The sequence below is a fragment of the Lactuca virosa genome, chromosome 6, assembly GCF_052849685.1.
Source record: "Lactuca virosa cultivar CGN04683 chromosome 6, Lactuca_virosa_CGN04683_v6, whole genome shotgun sequence".
Taxonomy (NCBI): domain Eukaryota; kingdom Viridiplantae; phylum Streptophyta; class Magnoliopsida; order Asterales; family Asteraceae; genus Lactuca; species Lactuca virosa.
In genome coordinates, this window is record NC_136431.1 from 89562465 (window position 1) to 89589211 (window position 26747).

Here is a 26747-nt window from a genome sequence, read left to right on the forward strand (position 1 = left end):
AAGCCATGGCAGGCCCTGAGTCAGCCAAGTGGAAAGAGGCAATGGACAGCGAGATACAGTCCATGTATGACAATCAAGTTTGGAACTTGGTTGAGAATGTACCAGGTCGTAAGACTGTAGGGTGCAAATGGATCTTCAAGAAGAAGACCGACATGGATGGTAATGTGCACACTTATAAGGCACGACTGGTTGCAAAGGGTTTCTCACAAACTCCGGGAGTTGATTATGATGAGACCTTTTCTCCAGTGGCCAAGATTAAGTCTATTAGGGTTCTGTTAGCCATAGCTGCATTTCATGACTATGAAATATGGCAAATGGATGTCAAAACCGCTTTCCTTAATGGAAAGTTGGCTGAGGATGTTTACATGAGTCAGCCAGAGGGTTTTGTCAATACAGAGTACCCTAATAGAGTGTGTAAGCTTGAGAAATCCATTTATGGGTTAAAGCAAGCACCTCGCAGATGGAATCTTTGCTTTGATGAGAAAGTCAAAGAATTTGGCTTTTCTAGGAGTGAAGATGAATCTTGTGTATATGTCAAGGCTAGTGGGAGTATAGTTAGCTTTTTGGTATTGTATGTGGATGACATACTACTCATAGGAAATGACATCCCAACTCTGCAGGAAGTTAAGTCCTGGATTGGGAAGTGTTTCTCTATAAAGGACCTAGGAGAAGCTGCCTATATTCTAGGGATAAGGATCTTGAGAGACCGGAGTAAAAGACTAATTGGACTTAGTCAGAGTACCTACTTGGATAAGGTGCTGAAGAGATTCGGCATGCAGGACTGCAAGAAAGGAGAGTTACCCATCCAGAGTAACGCCAGATTGAGTAAGACACAAAGCCCTAGTACTGAGGCTGAGATAGAAGAAATGAGTCGAATACCTTATGCTTCGGCTGTAGGATTGATCATGTATGCTATGACGTGTACTCGACCTGATGTAGCCTTTGCTTTGAGCATGGTTAGCAGGTATCAGGGGAACCCTGGCAAGGCACACTGGACTGCGGTAAAGAATATCCTCAAGTACCTACGGAGGACTAAGGACTGGGTCCTTACCCTCGGTGGGAGTGAAGACTTGAGAGTTGTAGGGTATAGTGATGCTAGCTTTCAGACTGATAGGGATAATTTCTGCTCTCAGTCAGGCTGGGTCTTTACCTTAAACGGAGGAGCAATTTCTTGGAAGAGTTCCAAGCAAGAGACAGTGGCTGATTCAACTTGCGAATCAGAGTATATAGCAGCTAGCGAGGCAGCAAAGGAGGCGATATGGCTGAAGAACTTCATTGGAGACCTTGGAGTTGTACCAGCTATTGCCAATGGAAATTTTCTGTGATAGTGAAAGTGCAGTTGCGTTAGCCAAGGAACCAAGGGATCACGGGAGATCCAGACACATCGAAAGAAAATACCATTTCATCAGACATCGAATAGAAGAAGGACTCCTCGTGGCAAAGAGGGTATCATCGGATGAGAATCCAGCAGATCCCCTCACGAAGGGACTGACTCGGGTTAAGCATCTCCAGCATGCTCGGTGCATAGGGCTGAAGGATGATATTAGATTTAGTAGTTAGATAACCTTGAAATTTGTAAAGTGTAATTGACATTAGATGATGAATAAAAGGTGTTTTATTTATGAGTAAAGTGTTGCTATCTCTTGTCGATCGTTTACTATATTTCTTTTGCATGTTTTGACTTCCAGAATAATTATGTTTGGTATATCATATTATTCGAACTTCCACAGTTGGTCATATGTCGGAAGTAGGTATGAATCAAGACTGTCATGATTAGTTGCAGAGGTCTAAGTTGTTGGACATGGCTACAACATTCATGAGTGCTCATAAGTTCTGAGCATTGGACTCAACCCACGCTCACTGGAATCACTTCATGGAATTTATCTCGAGTGATCGTGAGACGGTAATATCATATAAGTCTTCAAACCTAGATATATGATTTGTTACTTATGAGTTGGTTATGCATTGATTGTACGAAAACGCATTGGTAACTCGATGTTATAAAACGTGCTCTTGTGTATAATCCAATGAGTAGTAGAACAAACATATGAGTCGAAGTTTATCTGTTCCTTCTTGGATTAGAAGCTGATATCTGGGCCCCTCGATGATTTTGTTTTGACCTACGTACCGGGCCCGGTCAGAACTAAGTTGATGTGTTCAATTAAGTTCTTTGTCAAACAAATTGGAAATCGGGAAACAAACTGCTGGACAATAAGTAAGACATTGTTCCATGTATTTGTCCGGCTGATATCTAGAACAGAGGATTATATGATCACTTATCTTAAATGGCGTATCATCATCTTCTCAGTTCCGAGAGACCTTGAAAGAGCTACGATTGCCGATCGGTTCCTGAAGTATTGCAGTTATAGTTATTAGACTTATCCAAGTGGGAGACTGTTGGATAAGGTGTCTAAGTCCATAACTATTTCTGGTATGTACTTGACCCGACCCGACATGGTCCATTTGGGTTGCATGGCACCATGCAATTGGATAAACTAAAATGAGAGAAATAACACTTATGGTTTATTAATATATTATAAGTTCTAATATATTAATAATATTATTTAATTAGTTTGATCAAGAATTAATTTAGAATTAATTAAGTGATCTAAAGATAACTAATTAAATATATGGGTAGATTATGTAAATCTTCCATATCTTATATAGTGGGCTAAGAGGCTCCATGGATTATCAAGTTGGGTTCCACCCATAGGATGCTCCATGGATGCTCCATGGACATGGATCATGAAATGAAGAGTCATGTTACATTAGGGTTTACCTAATGCAACACACTATATAAACCAAGGTGTTCTCCCCAAAATCGGCGACACTAAGAAACAAGAGGGCTAGAGCCGATGTTGCAAGTGTAAGATTCTCTCAAAGTTTACTCCTTTGCATTTGGTGTTGTGTGAAGCATTTGAGGCATCACACTTGGGGTGCTAGGCTCACAAGGTTTCAAGGATCATAATCAACAACAAGGTAAGTTATTCTATCTTTCATTCAAGTTAAAAATGTTCCCCATGTATGCTAGATAGGAATATAACCTTGGAATTCAACTTTGCATGGTAATTAGACAAACATAGATCCAAGGTTATTAGGGTTGCATGTACACTTAGGAAGTGTTAGAATGCTCAAATCCCATCAGACCCTTCAAAGATCAAGGAAATCAAAAGCTGGGTAGCACCAAGAACACCCACATAAATCCGACAATTTTTAGGACTCGCCGGTTACTATCGAAGATTCATTCAAAACTTCTCTAAAATTACGAAACCACTCACCACCTTGACTCAAAAAGGAGTAACTTTCGTCTGGGGGGATAAACAAGAGGCTGCGTTCCAAACAGTGAAACGAACTCTGTGCAGTGCTCCGATCTAGTTCTTACCGGATGGAACAGAGGACTTTGTGGTTTATTGCGATGCATCAAACCAAGGTCTAGGATGTGTGTTGATGCAACGAGGAAAAGTCATTGCCTACACCTCAAGACAGCTGAAGACGCACGAGGTAAACTACATGACGCACGATCTCGAACTGGGAGCAGTAGTTTTCGCCCTAAAAATCTGGAGACATTACCTCTACGACACTAAGTGCACTATCTTCACCGATCACAAAAGCCTTCAGCATATCATCAATCAAAAAGAACTCAACATGAGGCAAATACGATGGGTGGAATTACTAAATGATTACGAATGAGAGATTCGTTATCACCCCGGAAAAGCCAACGTGGTTGCAGATGCTTTGAGCAGAAAGGAATACTCGGGCCGCCGAGTAAAGGCGTTAACCATGACCATCCATTCACACCTGTCCGCACAAATCAAAGAGGCACAGGAAGAAGCCTTAAAACTAGAGAACGTGGCAGGTGAACCGTTGAGAGGAATGGACAAAAATCTTGATGTTGTCATGAACGAAGCTCATAAAACTTGGTGGATTCAGGGACGTTGTCATGAACGAAGCTCATAAAACACGTTACTCCGTGCATCCCGGTTCAGACAAAATGTACTTAGACCTCAAGAAGCTGTATTGGTGGCCGAACATGAAAGCCGAAATACCTACCTTTGTGGGCAAGTGCCTGACTTGCGGTAAGGTTAAGGTGGAGTATGAGAAGCCCTCAGGACTACTTCAGCAGCCAGAGATACCCGAGTGGAAGTGGGAGCGGATTACGATGGATTTCATTACCAAGTTACCTAAGACAACGGATGGACTTGACACCATTTGGGTAATCGTCGACAGATTAACCAAATCCGCACACTTCCTACCAATAAAGGAGACAGATAAAATGGAGAAACTGACAAGGATCTACATTAAAGAAGTTGTGCGACTTCACAGAGTACCGATATCTATTATCTCCGATAGAGATAGTCGGTTCACGTCACGGTTCTCACAGTCACTATAGAAATCTATGGGAACTAGACTGGACATGAATACAGCCTACCACCCACAGACTGATGGGCAGAGTGAAAGAACCATTCAAACGTTAAAGGACATGCTAAGAGCTTGTGTGATAGACTTTGGTAAAGCTTGGGATGCTCATTTACCCCTTATCGAATTCTCATACAATAATAGTTATCACACTAGCATCAAGGTTTCTCCGTTCGAAGCCCTCTATGGCCATAAGTGCAGATCACCCCTGTACTGGGCTGAGGTGGGCGATACGCAACTAGCAAGAAGGCAAGTTCCTAACAGCACACTCACTGGCCCGGAGATCATAAGGGAAACAACCGAAAAGATCGTCCAAATTCGAGAACGAATGAAGGCTTCGCAAGACCGATAAAAGAGCTACGCAGATAAGAGATGGAAGCCTTTGGAGTTCCAAGTTAGGGATCAAGTACTACTAAAAGTATCACCTTGGAAGGGATTAATATGTTTTGGAAAACGGGGGAAACTAAACCCAAGGTATATCAGACCATTCGAAATCCTCGCCAGGATTGGCCCGGTGGCATACAAGCTACGATTACCACAGGAACTCAACAACGTTCATCCTACCTTTCATGTGTCGAACTTGAAGAAATGTTTGTCTGATGAGACCCTTGTCATTCCCTTGGAAGAAATTGAGATCAATGAGAACCTCCACTTCGTAGAGGAACCTGTTGAAATCATGGATCGAGAGGTCAAATCGACGAAACAAAGCCGCAATCCCATCGTAAAGGTCCGTTGGAACACCAAGCGAGGACCCGAATTTACTTGGGAACGTGAGGACCAAATGAAGCAAAAATATCCACATCTATTCCCCAACCCTTGAAGTACCACTCAAAATGCAAATTTCGGGACGAAATTCCTTCTAACGAGGGGATAATGTGACAACCGTCAATTCAAGTCAAAGTCAAAGTCAACAAGTTAAATTCAAAGTCAACAAGTCAAACCGGTCAAACTTAACTAGTACTTCTATGTTAAAAGTTATTCTATGAAAATGTGCATTTGTATGTCAAGAATTCAAGTTTCTCGGAGATTCTATGTGTTTAGCAATGTAAAACCCTAAAAATGGAGTTAAATGCATCAAAACACGACTACGGACCCTTTTGGGGACTTAAATCAATCATAAACAAAGCATAACGGGGTTCACGAACCTTGCATTGCGGGTCTATACACTAATATTGACTAAAATCAAATCTCTCTAAAATCTCTCCCAAATCTCTCTCAAATTTTTATAGTCATCCGGGTCATCCCGACCCTTAACTTGGCCAAAAATCACTCAAAACGGGAAGTTTACTTGAAAAACAGCCCTATAGGACCGAAACCCTAATGGAACCGAGCCTCTTGGAAGCGAAACCCTAAGAAGCGAAACACCTCATTTGGACCGAAGCTACCATAGACCGAAGTCGAACTACGGAGGACCGAATGTCCCTTTCGGACTGAGACCATGACGAGCCGAAGCAGCTCCGAGCGAACCGAACCACCGAGACCTAACCTCAAAAACAATCGAAATGAACCAAGCCTTCGGTCCATTTCGCTTCCTTCTCACCTTCGGACCCGAACTCCCCTTCGCTTCCTTTTCACTCTCGGTCCTCAACACCCAGAACCGAACCTTCGCATGTTCGCCCCTTTTTGTCCGGTTTTCGACTACTTTCGCCTGTTAAGCCTGTTTTTGACGGGGATTTTTCACCAAATTCATATTTGTATCATTTTAAACTCCCTAAACTCATATTTTATTCATATCTCAAGGATTTATTAATTATAAATCATTATTTCATTAAAGGAAGTATCTAAGGATATTTTACACCACAAGTGGGTCAAGTGTGCCCACTTGCCTCCATGTGTCACCTTCTCATTAGCCCAACCCTATCCACATCACACAAACCAAGGCAAACATCCTCTCATCTTTGCCACTTGCTCCAACAACCTTCTATATAAGGAAATCCCTGGAGGATTTCTTGAATTTCCTTGATCATTTCCTTCACCATCAAACACTTACACACTTCTTAACCATCCAAGAGAGCCTCTTTTTCTCTCTACTTCCAGCCATTTTTTGAAGGTGTTCTTGAGCTATTACTTCACTTTTTGGTAAGTATCTCATCTAAACTCAAGTGTTATTACATGTTTTCATAACATCCTTGAATCATCTACTTCTTTTTCTCTCTACTTCCAGTCATTTTTTGAAGGTGTTCTTGAGCTATTACTTCACTTTTTGGTAAGTATCTCATCTAAACTCAAGTGTTATTACATGTTTTCATAACATCCTTGAATCATCTACCCATATTTTAACACCAAAAAAATCGTTCCTAGGATCATCCAAAATTTCACGTGTTCATCAAGTGTTCTTGACTTGATACTCCTCGTCTTAGACCTTCCACTCTTCAAGAAATCAATCAAGGTGAGTTCATAGCCCTACATTTTCCAGTTTTCTTTAGTTTTCAGGAGGGGATACAAGTTAAAACACCAAAACATATTTAAAACTTAACTTGACAGCTTACAACAGAAAAGTTGTGACCTGTTGACGAACTGTTTTACTCGACTTAAACTTAATATTTTTCAAAACTGTACAATATGCAAGTAGTTCAGGTTTATACCTTTCTAAGGACTACTCGCACATATTTATATGATTTTTCTACAATTTATGGCGATTTTTACAAAACTGCCTATCACCGCAGCAACAAAATCGGACCAGGCTGTGAAGATGAACGTTTTCAAACAGGTTTGAGACCATCAAAAATTATAAGAAAATTTATGAATACAGTAGACTCTTTTTCCAAATCTCAGAGTTTACGGATTCAGTTTTCGACTTACGATGATTTTTCTATAAATATTCTAAAACAGGGACAGTTAAGGATAGAACTGTCAACACAAGTTTAAGAGTTATTCACACCTTGTAACATGTTGAGCAAGGTGTGTAAGAGTTACACTTAGTATTTTCAATGTGATTTTTATTGAAATACAAATTCATGCATAAAAAGGCTTCATTAAAACATAAAACACTCTTGATAAACTATAATAGGTATAGTTTGAACACCTCGTTTAACAAAGAAACAGTAATACAATCGATTTACAAAACAAGTATTTCATTGCAAACTACGTGAACTTGTTAAATAAATTTGTGAGACATTCACCTTCAGGGTACTCTTAAGTACAACAGAAAAGTCCTGTAGTTATAACCAGAATCTCTTGTAGGGAGAGCGTGATAGTTGTGTATAGATCTATATTGGGTCTGACAAACCCGCACCTAAGCTGCTTGCAACAGCTAGACCGGCAGGTCTGGGGTGACAAATGTCATAACATTCTGACGCCTGAAGAACGTCGAGTACGAGGCCTTCGAGTTTTAGCATGGTTATAACAACTCACATGGGGAATTAACAAAACACACAGTTCATCGGGGATTCAAAAACCTCACAAAAAGGAGTTTTATTTAAATATAAAACCACACATAAGTATGACGATGTACTTACATATACTAAGTCTTGGTTCAGTTAAGACTATAATAAACCTTTTAGAAAATATTGGATTTTCTGTAAACAAACTTGCAACAAACTTTAAGGAACAACATCAATTTTTTTTCATTCATAAATTGCTTATGAACTCACCAGCTTTAATGCTGATACTCTTTCAAAAACAACTTGTATTTTCAGGTATTCAGTAATACAGGTAACCACAAGATTTTTGAAGGCAAGATGCTAAGGCGCAGATTTTTGCAATATTTTGACATCATATGTAATTTATTTGGAAACATGTATTTTTGCAACGATGTAACCTTTTAAATTATATTTATGATGGTTGTGTTTACTTTCTTCACTATGGTTATGATACTGAGCATGACATCCTCCGCCCCCGAACGTTTCCGCCGTTCCGGTTTGGGGGTGTGACAATGAGTTCTTCATCCAACATTGCCAAAGTCTAGTGTCATTTTACAGGTTGTGTAGCACTATGTACACGTCCGGATGGCGCCGGATGTTGTGATATGTCGCCGAGACTTATGGTCGTCGTTGGATGCATTTTTTGGGTTAAGCCTGAGAATCACAACAAAGAAAGAATAGACGTCAGCCGTTGTCCAGGAGGGGATGCCGGAACGAAGCTCTGACAGTCCAATCAACATCTAGATGATAGAATTGGGATTTAGCTTAAGATAGAGAAAGAAGGGATCACTTCTCTTGGAGGAGAAGGGTTCTTTTTATACTTGTCGTTTAGGGGACAAACCCCCGATAATACCTTCTATCCTTTCTCATTTGATAGGACGTGGAGGCGGCTTATTGGTGGGTCATTCTCCACTAGTAGTTGTTCGCTATTGGTGCAGAGCTACCAGAGGAAACCATGTTGAGCGCTACATTTGTCACTCTAGGAGGCGGCTGGTATTGTTTGGTCTTGCTGGCTTTGGCACTAGAGCGTCGAGACATAAGTGCGAGGCCATGGAGGCAAGGGCCCAAGCCTAGCACTTATCGAGCAGCGACCACTGACTAGGTCGTCCTTAGGTAATGGTCTCGTTATCTGTGATGTATTCCCAGGGGGATACTTTAACAGGTATGTACTTTGAACAATCTATGGTTGATTAAGTTCGTAAACTATTTTTAAAATGTTTATTGATTTCATTAAGCCACCGCACTTTTGTGTAAAGTCTCATGAAGATCTAGTTTCGCTTAGGAATGCAATTGGTACCCATTACATACCTATTAAACTTATTATTATATATATGATGAACATGATATAATAATAAACTTCAGTATATATCTTATCCTTTATAAAATTAAGTTTTTTCATAAAACATATGGATGATTAATTAATAAAGGATTAATTATTAAAATATTAGAATGATATTTGTATTTCCTTATTGTAAATTTCACTATGTTTTTTGTTGGAGAACAAGAAAGTTAGTCGTGATAACTTTTGTGACTCGTATCATTCCTATGGATCGTTTTTAGATAAGATAACATGTTACATGTTATTGAGAATCTGCCTCCTTCCACTACACCATCTGATAGAGCCCCTAACTATTAACATAAATATTAGCTTAATATGTTTGATAAACAATATGCAATTACATCCTTTATAGTCTAGATTGATTAATGACCTAAAATAGAACTAAAAATGGATGAACCATTTAATTTTATCAAACAACTAAAGAAAAAGGTTACATCAATAGGTTATAAAGATAACTTGTTTTTATCTTAATGTTATACTTGGTAATGGTATTTATGAACTAGATATATATAATTACTTCTTTGGAAAATAAATCAATATAAATTTAAATGCTAAACGATCTAAGTACAACTTGAATCAAATGTATATATGGCATAGTAGTCTTTGACCTATAAACAAGAAGTAAATTGCACAAATCTAATCCTAAGGAATTTTTGAATAAAGTGGCCATGACTCATTTGGTTTTTGCAAACCTTGTTTATAAGGAAACATAATGCCCCACTCTTAGTAGCGGTAAGAGAGTCATTAGGATGCATACATATGAATGCTTGTGGGACTTTTAGAATTGTCATTAGAGATAGATACAATTAGTTCATTATATTTATCGATGATTTAAGCAGATATGGTTATGTGTATATTTTTGGCATAAACATGAAACCTTTGAAATATTTAAATGTTTTCAAATGAAGTAGAGAATCAACTCAGTAAGAGCATAAATACCATTCGTTGTGATCGTATTGGTGAATACATGACTTACGAGCTCCTTAGGTTATTTTACGAATTGTATCATTGTCTTTCTATTCACTCAACATGGTACAATACCATATAATGAAGTATCTAAATTGAGGAAATAGACCTTACATTTGATCTATAATAACTCTGACTTCTCATTCGTTATCCTTTTAGGGTTATGCATGTTGTAACTAAAGTCTGCTACATGCATTGACAACATTGTTCCAACCAAGAAGATGAGTAAGACATCATGCCAGTTATGGCATGTGAGTAGATCGATTATCTTGAAGTTATAGGCTTCTCAAGCTAACGTGAAGCGTGACTTCTAACAAACTAGTCTCCAGGACCAACGAATGCATTATTGTGGGGTACCCAAAAGAAACAATGAGATACTAACTCTACAACTCTTCTGAGATCAAAGTGTTTGTTGCTTGGAACGCTAAGTTTTAGAGAAAAGTCTTTTGTTCCAAAAAGCTAATGGGGAAACGTAGATCTTGAATAAATTAAAGAACTATGAAATGCAACACCATTTGAAATCCTTAATGTATAACAAGATGAGCCCCCACAAACAATTTCATAGGCACCACACCAAACACAAATCATTTACAAATATGGTAGAACATCTCAAAAGGTTATTTAGGGGATCATTTTGAGACCAATAACTACTGCATGTGAGATCCAAAATATGATAAATTGTTAAAAGCCATTAATATGCATGAGTTAAGAGCTCCTTAGGTCATTTTACGAATTGTGTCATTGTCTTTCTTTTCACTCCACATTGTACAACACCACATAATGAAGTATCTAAGTTGAGGAAATAGAACTTACATTTGATCTATAATAGCTCTGACTTCTTATTCGTTATCCTTTTGGGGTTATGCATGTTGTAATTAAAGTTTGCTACATGCATTCACAACATTGTTCCAACCAAGAAGACGAATAAGACACCATGCCAATTATGGCATGTGAGTATATCGATTATCTTTGTTAAAGTAATAGGGTTGTCAGTGTAACATCACAATTTTCAAGACCAAAAATTTTGTTTTAATTATATTACTTATAAAACCGTTTACTGAAAAACATCGTCACTATCATAAAAATCCATCAAATCATAATCACATGTCTCAAAAATCATATCATCGATACTAATAATATCAGAGTACAATCCCATAGATCTCAAAAATGGAGAAACCGTGTGTGTGCGATGCACTGCTAACATGTCGGCTCCTTCCCCTTCGACGAAGAGGTACCTGAAACCAAAACTGACAACCGTAAGCACAAAGCTTAGTGAGTTCCCCCATCATACCACATCCCATACTATACACATACTGTCAGGCATATCTGGGTGCCCGACCTACCCTTTTAGGCATCACGGGGTGCCTAACCTACCCCTGTCAGACATACCGGGGTGTCCGACCTACCCCTCCGGTTTATCTCAACTGGTTACGGAGACTATTTCACCCCTACTACTACCACATAATAACATAACGTAATCATACTGTCAGGCATACTGGGGTGCCTAACCTAACCCTTTGGCCCTTACAACCATAACATGGGGACTATTCCCCCTACTACCACTATCACCTAATATCATATCATACTAGCACATAAAACATATCAGATAGTGGCAGACCCAAGTAATTATCACAAAGACAACTACTTGACAAACAATCCCTACAAGTGGCTCGACATTGTGGCCGTAGATCCACTTCTACTGGAAGGTAGCTCACCTCAGTGTCATGAAGTGTCTGAACTGTTCTCGCTGTCGGGATCAACTCCTCTCAACTCCTACACATAGCACCCTTACTTAATTTACCATTATATACTCTTAACCCTTACAAGGGTTACTCAGGTCAAAGCCAAAGTCAAGGTCAACACCTTGGTCAAAGTCAACTATGGGTCAAAGTCAACGTCCGGTTGACTCGACTCGCCGAATTGACCCAAAAACTCGCTGAGTCCCCAAATCCTTAAAACACTAAAACCCCGACCCTACTCGTAGAGCCTTGCACTCATTCGTCGAGTTCTCCTTCCTACCAAGTCGCGACATTCTTCAATTGACTCGTCGAGTTCATCCTTGAACTCGTCGAGTCCTCTTTCATGCAAGAAGGCACATTTAGCCATAGACTCGCCGAGTTCCTTATGAACACGTCGAGTTCGTCTTCATGCAGTTGGGACTTGCCTTGAACTCGCCGAGTTATGTTCTTGAATTCGCCGAGTTCCATGATTTCCAGGTCCAGTTTCACATCTAACTTGTTGAGTCATCTTCTAGACTCAACCAGTTCGATCAAAATAGAAAAGGGTTTGGGAACCATACCCCAACTCGTCGAGTCCCATGAACGAGTCGTCGAGTACCCCACAGTCCATGTCCATACAGTTGATTTCAGTCGGGTTTAACATATTCAAAATATAGATCTAGCCTCCTAGGGGCCATAATACACGTAAAGTTACAAACTTGACGTTCATGCATGGGGTATTTGGCACAAATGGCCCTAAAATGGGGTCTACAAGGTGCATGGGGCTCTTATGCCAATCAAGTTGGCACCATTATGCCATAGGAACCCTCAATGGTTCCATATCTGAAGTCATACCCCTTTATAATCCCAAAATCCCGAATATGGCACTTCTAAGGCTTAGAAAAGGTAGAAATGAACCCTAACTAAAGATCTAAGAGATAGATGGTCAAGGTTTCAGCTTTATACCTCAAATGAGCTTGAAATGTACCAAAACCTCTGGATCTTCTTGCTTCCTCTTGATCTTTCAAGCTTCCTTCTCCTTCTTCAACTTCAAATACACAAAAATGGCACCAAAAAGCTCAAGAACACTCAATAAATGATTAAGGTTTCGAGTTAGGGCTTTTCTGGACTGGGAGGGGCGATGGAGGCTGGGTTGGGATAAGATAAGGTGCTTAAATAGGGTGCAAACCCCGAATATTAGGGTTTCATCCAGACAGTCCTACTTGCCGAGTCGGGCTCTCCGACTAGTCGAGTAGGTTATTTTAATCCCGCGTCCAATAGTCAAGTCTACTCGACGAGTTGGGCCTCCAACTCGCCGAGTCCCAGTGTAAAATGAAATTACTTATACTAGAAAATACTTATCGGAAATCGGGTGTTATAACTCTCCCCCACTTATTTTAGACTTCGTCCTCGAAGTCTGCTACTGCGTCTGGAAAAAGGTCGGGGTAGTGCTGCCGTTGCACCTTCACCCGGTCAACCCTCTTGTTCCTCAGATCCTTCGACTTCCGGTCGAGGATAGCTACTGATCGTTCAATGTAGTTCAGGCTGTTGTCCACCTGAATATCCTCAAGAGGCACCACTGCAGAGTCGTCTATCAGGCACTTCTGCAGCTGGGAGACGTGAAAGGTATTATGAATCTGACTAAGCTCGGCTGGCAGATCCAGCCTATATGCCACCTTGCCCACCCGGGCAGCAACCCTGAAAGGACCGATGTACCTGGGGCCTAACTTGCCACACTTCTTGAACCAGATGACACCTTTCCAAGGTGACACCTTCAGGAGAACCATATCCCCGACCTGGAACTCCAGGTCTGAACGACGCTTGTCGGCATAACTTTTCTACCGACTCTGAGCAGTCTGAAGCCTGCTGCGTACCTGCTGGATCCTCTCTGTCGTCTTGAGCACCACTTCGGTACTCCCCATGACCCTCTGCCCAACTTCACCCCAGCATATCGGGGTCCTGCACTTCCTCCCGTACAACATCTCAAAGGGAGGACGATCGATACTCGTGTGATAGCTGTTGTTGTAGGAGAACTCAGCCAATAGAAGATAGGTATGCCAGCTACCACCGAAGTCTAAGACATATGCCCGCAGCATATCCTCCAATGTATGGATGGTCCGCTCGCTCTGACCATCCGTCTGCGGGTGAAAAGCGGTGCTAAAGTGCAGACGAGTACCCAACTCGTCGTGGAATTTCTTCCAGAAGCTGGAAGTGAACCGTACATCTCTGTCAGAAATCACGGAGACTGGCACTCCGTGTCGAGCTACAACCTCTCGAATATAGATGTCAGCCAACTTCTCGGCCGAGATACTCTCTTGGATCGGTATGAAATGGGCACTCTTGGTCAACCGATCCACGATGACCCATATGGAATCCACTCCCCGCGTGGTCCTGGGAAGTTTGGTGATGAAATCCATGGTAATATCTTCCTATTTCCACATGGGAATATCTAGCGGCTGCATCTTGCTGTGTGGCCTCTGGTGCTCGGCCTTGACCTTCTTGCAGGTCAAGCACCACTCTACATACCATGCTACATCCCGCTTCATGCAGGGCCACCAGTAATCAAGGTGAAGATCTCTATACATCTCCGTCGCCCCGGGATGAATAGAAAACCTGGATTTGTGCGCCTCCTCCTTCAGAACCTGGCGCACGCCTCCATGATAGGGAACCCACACCCTACGATACAGTGTCAACAACCCACGGCTATTATAGTCGAAGGAGGAAACCTGTCCTACAATGCGCTCACTCTTCTGATGTTCCTCCTTCATAGCCTCCTGCTGGGCCTCTCGGATTTGCTCTAGAAGCCGAGTCACCACTTTCATCCGTAAGCAAATGTCTCTGATCGGGGCTGCCTTGCGGCTAAGAGCATCGGCCACAGCATTGGCCTTCCGTGGGTGATAGAGGATCTCACAATCGTAATCCTTCACCACGTCTAGCCACCGACGCTGCCTCATGTTCAGATTCGGCTGATCCATGAGGTACCTCAGACTCTTGTGATCTGTGTAAATGGTACAACGGACCCCGTAGAGGTAATGTCGCCAAATCTTGAGGACGAAGACGACCACCCCCAACTCCAAATCATGCGCCGGGTAGTTCGCCTCGTGAGACTTCAGCTGCCTCGAGGCATAGGCGATGACATCCCCTCTCTGGATCAGTACTGCACCCAAACCCGAAATTGACGCATCACAGTACACTACAAAATCCTCCACGCCCTCTGGCAGGGCGAGGATTGGCGCCTCGCATAGTCTCTGCCTTAATGTCTCAAACGTTGCCTGCTGCTCAGGCCCCCAGCGAAATACAATGACTTTCTTCGTCAGTCGGGTCAAGGGTACGCCTATCTTGGAGAAATCATGAATGAATCTCCGGTAATAGCCTGTCAATCCCAGGAAACTCTGAATCTCAGACGGAGACTTCGGAACCTCCCATCTCATCACGACCTCTACTTTGGCCGGATTAACCAAAATCTCGTTCTGGTTGACAAGCACTCCCTCCTCAGGGTATCCAACACCTCCCGTAAGTGCTCCTCATGCTGCTCCTGCTTCTTGGAGTAAACCAAGATGTCGTCGATGAATACTATCATAGACCCATCCAGAATCGGACTGCATACGCGGTTCATGAGATCCATGAACGCGACAGGAGCATTGGTGAGCCCAAAGGACATCACCACGAACTCGTAGTGGCCATAGCGAGTCTGGAACGCAGTCTTCTGTACATCCTCGTCTATGACCATCATCTGATGGTAGCCTAAACTTATATCTATCTTGGAGAACCAAGATGCTCCCTGCAGCTGGTCAAATAGATAATCAATCCTCGGGAGTGGCTAACGGTTTTTCACCGTTACCTTGTTCAGCTACCGGTAATCTGTACACATCCGATGCGACCCGTCCTTCTTCTTCACGAACAGAATCGGGGCTCCCCAGGGTGAACTTCTCGGTCTGATGAATCCCTTGTCTAACAGCTCCTGCAGCTGTGTAGACAACTCCTGCATCTCGGGAGGAGCCAACCGATATGGTGCCTTGGCTATCGGAGTCGCACCGGGGACCAGGTCGATCCTAAACTCCACCTGCCTCTCCGGAGGTATCCCAGGCAAGTCCTCTGGAAACACATTTGGGTACTCTCGCACCACTGGCACATCACTCACAGTCGCATTTCCCTCCTCCCGGGTATCCATGACGTAGGCGACATATACGGCGCAACCCTGCTAAAGGTAGTGCCTAGCCCTCGCTGCTGAGCATAAAGCTGGTCCACGTTGTGGCCTCTCGCCCTGAATCACTAGCTCTCCCCAACTTGGGGTCCTGACGCGTACCAACTGCTGCGCGCAGTCAATCACAGCCCCATTAAGGCCCAACCAGTCCATACTGATGATGACCTTATTCCCACACAATGGTATGGGAACCAAGTCTACCAGGTAGCGCTCCTCGAACAGCCTCAAAACACAATCTATGAAAACCTCTGATGCTCGAACTGATCGTTCATCCGCAATCTTGACCTCTAGAGGGCAATCCAACATGCCCGAAGACTCAGGGAACCTCTTGTTGAGCGCAAGAGAGACAAATGATCGGGTAGCACCCGAGTCGAATAACACCTGAACTGGAATACCGTTCACATGGAACGATCCTAAACAAAACACATAACATGGCACATAAATATCATAAGTAACATATAATAAAAGCTAGGGATAAGAAATCATACCCGTCACCACATCGGGTGTGGCACGTGCCTCCTCGATAGTCAACTGGAAAGCTCGACTCCTCACCACTGGAGCCTCTGACTTGCCCTGCCGGCCATCAGTAATCTGCAGGATCACTGGAGCTGGTGCCGCCACTGGCGCTGCTGCTGCTGTCAATCTCGGGCAGTTGGCCTTTTTATGGCCACGCTGGTTGTAGTAAAAACACAACAACTCCGATGTTGGAATGATGGGGGTAGGGGTTGTACAATCCTTGCTGAAGTGCCCCGTCTTGCCGCACTTATAGCAGCCCGATGACCCTAGTCTACATGCCCCCTCATGTGGCTTGCCGCACTTCCCGCAGTGGCTTCGGCCCTGATGGCCCTTCGACTTAGAGTCGAATCCCTTGGGTTTCTTCCCCGAAACCCTAGTCACCTGTCCCTCCTCTGCCTTCGTCTTCCTGATGTGCTCCAAGTCGATCTCCCTCTCCCTCGCCCTGGCAATCATAAAATCCAGGGTCAGGCATGTCGAGTAGCTGACATGCTCCCGGATATCAGCCCTCAACATATTATGATAGCGGGTCCTCCGCATATCCTCATCTCCTGCATACTTGGGCACCGGTAAGGCCCTCTCCCGAAACTTGGCGGTAATCTCCACCACCGTCTCTGTCATCTGCCTCATGTCAAGAAACTCCATGGTCAGCTGCTGAAGCTCCACAGCCGGCGCAAACTTAACCCTAAACCTGGTCACAAAGTCCGACCAGGTCATAGCCTCAGTGGCTGGGGCTCCCAAAGAATCACCAACTGAATCCCACCAATCCCTAGCCCTGTCCCTCAAACACCCTGCATTGTACCGGACCTTCGACCCTCAGGGCAGAAGCTAGTCAACTGGGCAGACTCCATGTCTGTAATCCATCTCCTGGAAACAATGGGGTCCTTCACCCCGTGGAAGTCTGGCGCACCGCATCCCCTAAAGTCCTTAAAGGACAGCATGCACGCACCTAACTGGTTGGCCGTCCAGTCACTCCTAAACACCGTGAGGCGATCCTCCATCAGCTCAATGATCCCTTCCTTGATCAACCCGAAAATCACCGGGGTCGAATCAAGTATGCCTCTAGTGATCTCAGAAGTAATGAAATCACGTAGTCCCTCATCAACTGGCTCGACACCTGATCCCGAACCTGATCTTGAGCCTGATCCTGACCCTGAACCTCCTCCTCCTCTGTGTCGCGTAATCATCACTATTCTGAAACAAAACACATAATCGTCAGGGTCATACATAACCTCAGAAGGTTTTACATACTAAAAGTTCCCTGGTTCTATCTCGGCCCTCCTTGACTCGAGTAGGGATCCTCTGCTTTCAGCAGTACAAGCCCATACTACCTTCCACATTTATCCATACTTTCCTCAAGGTTTGCCTTGACTTTACCAAGTCCCTTCTACTGTTACTGTTCTCTGCACTAGACTCATCCTAGGCTTACCCTAGGGTATCTTTCTGACCTACTCTCTGCCATCAGCTACATAAGGAATTCCTGCCACTTTTACTTAACTAGCTTGCGAATACCATTACATATCACTAAGACCAAATAATTCTTCGAATGAGAGGTCCTACCCTACAACGGTTGGATTCAAACAAGAGACGTGCAATAGGGCTAGACCTAACCTTCTGAAATTATTTAGTCCTTGCAATATGTAACTTAGCGTATTCGTTTACTAGTTAGCTAAAGATAGCTAGAATTTCTAAAAGCACAAAGCAAGCAGCATTCGAGCATAGAGTAACCATACCAATCATATCCTATTCAGGCCATCATATTACTGATTAATCAGTTCTAGCATATGATTCAATAAGCACATATAGCAGGCACATAAGGCATCTTCCTAGATCCTAAGCCCCTAATCTAGCATACAGTTCTCATACAAGGGCAACAAGCATATAAGACATCATTCCTAGATCATTAGCCCTAATCTAGCATGCGATTCTCATAATCATATCACATCATAACATAACATGTACGGGTATCTTGGGGAAAACTTACTTGAGCTCAGCCGGTCACACGGATCACACACCTTGTTCTTTCTTAAAACCTTTTCATTTTAATTTTAGAAAAACGATTTTGTTGTCAAAATCTTTCAAACCCTCGATTTGAGTCCAGACACCCCCGAAGTTGTGTCCGAAGCCCTCAAACCAAGGCTCTGATACCAACTTGTAACATCCCAATTTTCAAGACCAAAAATTTTGTTTTAATTATATTACTTTTAAAATCGTTTACTGAAAAACATCGTCAATATCATAAAATCCATCAAATCATAATCACATGTCTCAAAAATCATATCATCGATACTAATAATGTCAGAGTACAATCCCATAGATCTCAAAATGCGAAAACCGTGTGTGTGTGATGCGCTGCTATCGTGTCGGCTCCTTCCCCTTCGACGAAGAGGTACCTGAAACCAAAACTGAAAACCGTAAGCACAAAGCTTAGTGAGTTTCCCCATCATACTACATCCCATACTATACACATACTGTCAGGCATATCTGGGTGCCCGACCTACCCTGCTAGGCATACCGGGGTGCCTAACCTACCCCTGTTAGACATACCCGGGTGTCCGACCTACCCCTCCGGTTTATCTCAACCGGTTATCGGGACTATTTCACCCCTACTACTACCACATAATAACATAACGTAATCATACTTTCAGGCATACTGGGGTGCCTAACCTACCCCTTCGGTACTTACAACCGTAACATGGGGACTATTCCCCCTACTGGCACTATCACCTAATATCATATCATACTAGCACAAAAAACGTATCAGATAGTGGCAGACCCAAGTAATTATCACAAAGACAACTACTTGACAAACAATCCCTACTAGTGGGCCGACATTGTGGTCGTAGACCCACTTCTACTGCAAGGTAACTCACCTCAGTGGCGTGAAGTCTCTGAACTGTTCTCGCTGCCGGGATCAACTCCTACACATAACACCCTTACTTAATTTACCATTACATACTCTTAACCCTTACAAGGGTTACTCAGGTCAACACCTTGGTCAAAGTCAACTCTGGGTCAAATTCAACGTCTGGTTGACTCGACTCGCCGAGTTGACCCAACAACTCGCCGAGTCCCCAAATCCTTAAAACACTACAACCCCAACCCTACTCGTCGAGCCTTGCACTCATTCATCGAGTTCTCCTTCATACCAAGTCGGGACATTCTTCAACTGACTCGCCGAGTTCATCCTTGAACTCGTCGAGTCCTCCTTCATGCAAGAAGGCACATTTAGCCATAGACTCGTCGAGTTCCTTATGAACTCATCAAGTTCGTCTTCGTGCAGTTGGGACTTGCCTTGAACTCGTCGAGTTCTGATCTTGAATTCACCGAGTTCCATGATTTCCAGGTCCAGTTTCACATCTAACTTGTTGAGTCCTCTTCTAGACTCAACCAGTTCGATTAAAACAGAAAAGGGTTGGGGAACCATACCCCGACTCGTCGAGTCCCATGAACGACTCGTCGAGTCCCCCAAAGTCCATGTCCATACAGTTGATTTCAGTCAGGTTTAACACATTTAAAACATAGATCTAGCCTCTTAGGGCCCATAATACACGTAAAGTTACAAACTTGACATTCATGTATGAGGTATTTGGCACAAATGGCCCTAAAATGGGCTCTTATGGCAATGAAGTTGGCACCTTTATTGCATAGGAATCCTCAATGGTTCCAGATCTGAATTCATACCCCTTTATAATCCCAAAATCCCGAATATGGCACTTCTAAGGCTTAGAAAAGGTAGAAATGAACCCTAACGAAAGATCTAAGAGATAGATGGTCAAGGTTTCAGCTTTATACCTCAAATGAGCTTGAAATGTGTCAAAACCTCTAGATCTTCTTGCTTCCTCTTGATCTCTCAAGCTTCCTTCTCCTTCTTCAACTTCAAATACACAAAAATGGCACCAAAAAGCTCAAGAACACTCAATAAATGATTAGGGTTTCGAGTTAGGGCTTTTCTGGACTGGGAGGGACGATGGAGGCTGGGTTGGGACAAGATAAGGTGCTTAAATAGGGTGCAAACCCCGAATATTACGTTTTTATCCAGACAGTCCTACTCGCCGAGTCGGGCTCTCCGACTCGTCGAGTAGGTTATTTTAATCTCGCGTCCAAGAGTCAAGTCTACTCGACGAGTTGGGCCTCCAGCCCGCCGAGTCCCAGTGTAAAATGCAATTACTTATACTAGAAAATACTTACCAGAAATCGGGTGTTACAGTCAAGCTAACGTGAAACTTGAGACTTCTAACAAACTAGTGTCCGGGACCAACAAATGTATTATTATGGGGCACCGAAAAGATACGATGAGATACTATTTCTACAACCCTTCTAAGATCAAAGTGTTTGTTGCTTGGAACGCTAAGTTTTGGAGAAAAGTCTTTTGTTACAAAAAGATAATGGGGCAACGTAGATCTTGAATAAATTGAAGAATAATGAAATGCAACACTGTAACGCCTGGTTCATGGTATGTATTTAAATTATAATTATTCACTTTCATATAAAGAAACTCGACGGGTTGGAGGCCCCAGACTCGTCGAGTAGAGATGAATTGGGCCGCGGATTTGGACACCTACTCGACGAGTTGGGAGGCCTCAACTCGACGAGTAGGCTGGCAGAAATGAAACCCTAATTCTGGGGTTTTTCACCCTATTTAAACACATTAACCCTCATTAGCTGGCCTCATTTCCAGCCTCCATTGTCCCAAACCGTAGCCTCAAAACCCTAAGGCACTTTTGAGAGTTTTGAGCCAATTTTTGTGCTTTCTTGGTGATTTTGAAGAAGAAGGAACTTGAAGAAGGAGCAAGGACGTGTAGAGGGATTATAGATCCAGAAGTTGGGCTTCATTTCTGATTCATCTGAGGTATAAAGCTTCAACCTTGTCAATTGGCATGCTTAGATCTAGTTTTAGGATGCTTTCGTTCACGTTTTGGTCCAAGTATATTGATGGTTGGGATTTGGATGTCCCATTTGGGCAAACCCTTCAGATCTAGGGTCTTGAGGGGACTTCATGGCATAAAGGTGCAAACTTTATGGCCATGGAAGTCCCATGAAACTTTTAGACCATCTTTTTGGTCTTTTGAGCTCTAGTGGGTCATGCATGCAAGTAAATATGGGAGCTTTACGTGACCAAATTGTCCCTAGAGTCCAGATCCATGACCTCATGGTCTATCTTGAAGTTTTGATGGCTTTTGGAGTTGGATCTAAGCCCTTTTGGGTTAGGGTTTGAGTTTTATGTGTTGGGAGAGGTCCTTAATGGGTAAAGTTGGAAACTTTACCCTTCTAGACGTATTTCCAGCTTGGATCCAAAAGATGAGGCCTTAGTTTGAAGAATAATAGCTTAATGAGTTAAGAAGGGGCTAACAGGCTAAGGAACTCGACGAGTTGATTTGAAAAGTCCCGATTCTGTTGATAAGGAAAAACTCGACGAGTTCATGGAAGAACCCGATGAGTTGGATCGCGATTTCATGATTTTATGATTTATGGGAACTCGACGAGTTGAAGGGAAAACTCGACGAGTCGAGTCAACTCGGAGCGTTGACTTTGACCTTGACTTTGACCTTGACCAAAGTTGACCCTTAAGGGGTTATGAGTATGAAAGGTTAACTAAGGAAATATTTTATGTTTAGGGGTTTGAGTTAGGTTGATATCCGGAGTCAGGGATTGTTTAGCTACTTCCAGCTTTCGAGGTCAGTTACCTTCCTGTAGAAATGGGGCGAAGGCACCAATGCTGGCCAACTAGTAGTTGTTTATAATATAGATGATTGTCTTTGTGATAATTTTATGGTATGCCACTATGTGTTATGATTTATGTTCTTATTTGCTATGATATTATGTGGTAGTGGTAGGGGCGAAATACCATTATCCGGTTGAAATAGACCGAATGGGAGGCCAGGACCCATATATGCTCGGCAGTATCCGGTTGAAATAGACCGAAGGGGAGGCCAGCACCCAGATATGCTCGGCAGTATCCGGTTGAAATAGATCGAAGGGGAGGCCAACACCCAGATAAGCTCGACAGTATCCGGTTGAAACAGACCGAAGGGGAGGCCATGACCCAGATATACTTGGCAATGTATTTGTTGTATGGGTATGTGGTATGATGAGGGAACTCACTAAGTTTTGTGCTTACGGTTTTCAGTTTTGGTTTCAGGTACTTATTCTTCGAAAGGAAATGAGTCGGCATGATCGCAGCGCATCACACTATGATTTTCCGCACATGAGATCTTTAGGAGTTGTACTTTGATGTTGTTTTCTTATGACATGTTTTAGATATTGGTTTAATTATGATGTGGGATGACACTATTGACGTTTTCAAACTACTAGTTTTTATAATTACTTAATTAAAAATGAAATTTTTGGTTATGAATTTTGGGATGTTACAAACACTTTTTGAAAGCCTTAACGAATAACAAGATGAGGCCCCACAAACAATTGCATAGGCATCACACCAAACACAAATCATTTGCAAATATGGTAGAACATCTCAAAAGGTTAACTTGGGGATCATTTTGAGACCAATAACTACTACATGTGAGATCCAAAATATGATAAATTGTTAAAAGCCATTAATGCTAATATACACTACATGATGGATACACAAGTGATGGATAAACAAGTGTAAAACTTAATTGATCATTCACCTATAGCAAACCTATTGGATGCAAATGAGTTTTCAAGAAGAACACCGACATAAACGATAATGACCGGACTTCTATGTGGTGGGTATATTATTTGTTTAAAATTGTTTGGGTATTTTGCTTGACAAATTAGTTCGATAAGTTTTTGTGGACGTTGTTGGTAAGAGGTAACATTGGTTTGTTACTCGGGCCATGTATTTCATGATCATCCAAAAAGTTATTCATTAAAATGTTAATTTAATCAAAGTAATGACAAGATATTTATAAGTATATATTGTCCAAAGATTATAAAATTAATTATCGAAGTCGTAAATCGTAATTCATAAACTATTGATACATGTGTGTGTGTGTTTGTGTTTGAGAGAGAGAGAGAGAGAGAGAGAGAGAGAGAGAGAGAGAGAGAGAGAGAGAGAGAGAGAGAGAGAGAGAGAGAGAGAGAGAGAGAGAGAGAGAGAGAGAGAGAGAGAGAGAGAGAGAGAGAGAGAGAGAGTCACACACTGAACAGTAAATTTTGCTTCAAAAGTTGTACACGAGGAGGATAGACAGGCAAGACCGAGATAGGTTTCCTAAAACAAAATTAAGAAAGTTTTGTTTTGCTGCAATAACACATGCATATGCAAACATATTCCACCTCATTGTACTATCAATATTATTCCCCTCTTGTGACTCCTTTTGTCCCTTTCTCGTTCTCTTCCTGACATTATCATGTGTATTTCATGCATAATTCTGATTAACCTTTTTCATATACTTGAATCATCTATTGAAGAAGTGAACTTGAATAGTTCTTGATGCAAATTAAACGATCTTCTTTCGTTCCGTCCTACCCCAAGAAAATCTCTAGTCAGATCCCCATCATGAGACTCATTTGTAACGTTTCCTTTGCTTTGTTTTGTCCCTGTCGTTGTCATCATCATCATCAATTCGTCATTGTTGTCGTGTTTCACAGAATTGAAGTTTGAGAGACTTGTGCTCATGAGCCCGAACCCGTTACTATCCCCTGGATTGCTACTTCTTGTCGAACCCATTTGAGCTGCCTTCTGTAATAGTGCAGTGGCGGACATATGAGCGGTAGTAGGTGGTGGTGGAGTGGAGGAAGTATCGTAGTTATACAAAACATTGAGCTGCATTTCTCCTTTATTCTCTCCTTCCTCTTTCAATTGCAATCCAGAATACGCTGCCACCACAGCTTCTTGGCTTCCATTCAACCACTGCACCATTTCCGATGGTAGCATTCCACCATTGTTGTTGTTCGAGCTTGATGACCCCAAAAATGACGAAGTGCTAGGGTTCTCAAGATGGGGTTCGTTGCCATGTTGGTCTAACCATATTGGTAATCTGGGTTTTGCTCCATTAGCATCAAGATTACTTTCTAACATCCCACCACCATACATCCCCGGAAATCTCATACCCACGCCACCACCACCACCACCGTTCAACATCATCAACTCGTTTCGAAAGTTGAGATTTGCAGTACTTGACATCATAGGGAACGAAGCCATTCTTGAATTTTCTTCAGTTAAAGCATCACAAAATGCTCTATGCGTTATGAAACTATCTTTCCTGTTGTTCAACATATATATGAATTAATACGCACATGAAATTCATGGATTTTATATTTGAGGATCTAACTTATTGAACAAGCTTTGATAATCGGAAAATTTAAATAAAGAGAAACATACGATTTACCTTGAAAAGAGTGTTCCACAATCACACTTGTACTCTCTGGTACCACAGATTTTGCTATGAGCCTTCCAATCCGACTGAACTGCGTACTTCTTCGAACACTTCTCGCACTTCCATTTCTTCTCACCATGTTTCCGGCTGAAATGCTTCTTAACTCCAGTAAGATCTCCGAGAGCTCGAGCCGGGTCATGATGAACACAGGTTTTCTCCGGGCAGATATAAACCTTCTTTTTCACCACTTCCAGCTTGTTTCTTTGCTTAAGCTTCCATGGCAGATTGTGTCCTCTTCGATGAAGCTGCAAATTCTGGTCTCTTTGAAATCCTTTGTTACATATCTCACATAGAAACCGATTTGTGGCCATCAGAGATGTCGGAGATAAGGCTACTACTTCTGCATCTGGATCTAGACATAAAAAATGATTGTGAAACACTAGTCCATTAGCAAGTTAAAGTAACATCGAGTGAACTATATATGGCTTACCTGGTGTACCAGGGAGATTACGTTTTCGTTTAGCTGAAGTTGTAGAATTAGGGTTAGGGTTTGTGATGGGGTCTTGGATGAAAGCAGAAAGAGAAGAAGGAGATGATGAAAACCCATCACTAGACATCATCTTTGATTCCTCTGAAAGCTGGTTTCCGATCTAATATGGTGAAACAAAGAACAGAGAGTGTAAAACAGTAGCTAAATATGGATGAACAGATGGAGATGATGGTAGCTTAATTCTTCATTTCAGTTATGGTGAAAGTATGACCAAAGTGGATAGATTTGTTTCAAGTTTACGACCTTTTCATCGAATTGTCATATAGATCTTCGTCAGGTTTGGGTACCGTTTGAATCTTGATGGATGAAAAACCACACATGATGGGTAGCAAGAGCATACTTTAGAGAGAGAAACACATAGAGAAGTTGTTTGTATAAGAGAGAGAGAGAGAGAGAGAGAGAGAGAGAGAGAGAGAGAGAGAGAGAGAGAGAATTTGGTTTGGTATGTAGAGATTCTTATCCTACACGGGTTGTGTAGAAAGTCGGTCAGCCATAGACTCTACTTGGACGATATCTTTCTCCATCAGTGACTCACTAGCATCATAATTGTTACTAATAATCTAATTGTAAAGATTAATTTTTAGAAAACAGTTGTACTTTTTATCAACGAAAAAGCAATTGTATAAAGAAAAAGAAAAAGTATTACTATACGCTTGCTACTGAAACAAAGCCAAAAACAAACTGTAAGATAGTTACAACATCACATATTCCAATTCAAGTTCCTAGGGACTTTAGAACGATTCCTAATCTAATTAAAGACTAAGTTACTCGCATGTAAACAAAGTTTTTCAATCTTATCATTATGGAAGATAAAGAATATTTTGAATTTTGACATCAGTAGCGCCCACATGAACGCTAACGACCGTATCAAAAATCTTCAACGCGAATTTGATAGATCCCACTCCAAGCAAAATGAGTGACACATATTTTTAATAACATTTTTTTATGTTACTGTATTATTATGTTTTTAGTGACATATTTTATATTTTATATGCCACTATAAAATTAATACATTTAATGACACTTAATAAATTATGTCGAATATAAAATTAAAATGCAACTAATAACTCTTTATTTCGTGTCATATACTTTTTTATGTCACTAAAGTTTAATGATATGTTTTACCAATTTCTTTTTATGCCACTAAAAAAAAGGTGAATTCTCGTAACTTATTTCCCTATCTCCAAAATGAATGGGAGCTTATTGCTAAAAATATATGAAATTTGACGTTCGCCCTTTAATGTTTTATCATTTATTCTACCCTAATCGATCACACTTCATAGCTTAATCATACTACCATTAGAGACGGACCATCGAAACAGAAGTCGCAGACCATCACTTTGCATCACGACATCATCTATGATTCCAATTTTCAA

General features: G+C 41.9%; 1 protein-coding gene across 2 annotated transcripts; it reads right to left on the reverse strand.

Moving 5' to 3' along the window:
- Positions 1 to 23637: 23637 nt before the first annotated feature.
- Positions 23638 to 25815, reverse strand: LOC145119795 (zinc finger protein JACKDAW-like). Of its 2 annotated transcripts, XM_079055537.1 has the most exons (4): positions 25615 to 25812; positions 25312 to 25471; positions 24834 to 25233; positions 23638 to 24707 (listed from the first exon to the last, which is right to left on the reverse strand). In XM_079055537.1, the coding sequence occupies exons 2-4, from the start codon at positions 25439 to 25441 to the stop codon at positions 23888 to 23890; spliced, it is 1350 nt and encodes a 449-aa protein (XP_078911663.1). In that variant the 5' UTR covers positions 25442 to 25471; positions 25615 to 25812; the 3' UTR covers positions 23638 to 23887. The 2 variants fall into 2 exon arrangements, with proteins under 2 accessions (XP_078911663.1, XP_078911664.1); XM_079055538.1 differs by having other exon boundaries at positions 24834 to 25227; positions 25312 to 25815.
- Positions 25816 to 26747: the final 932 nt, after the last annotated feature.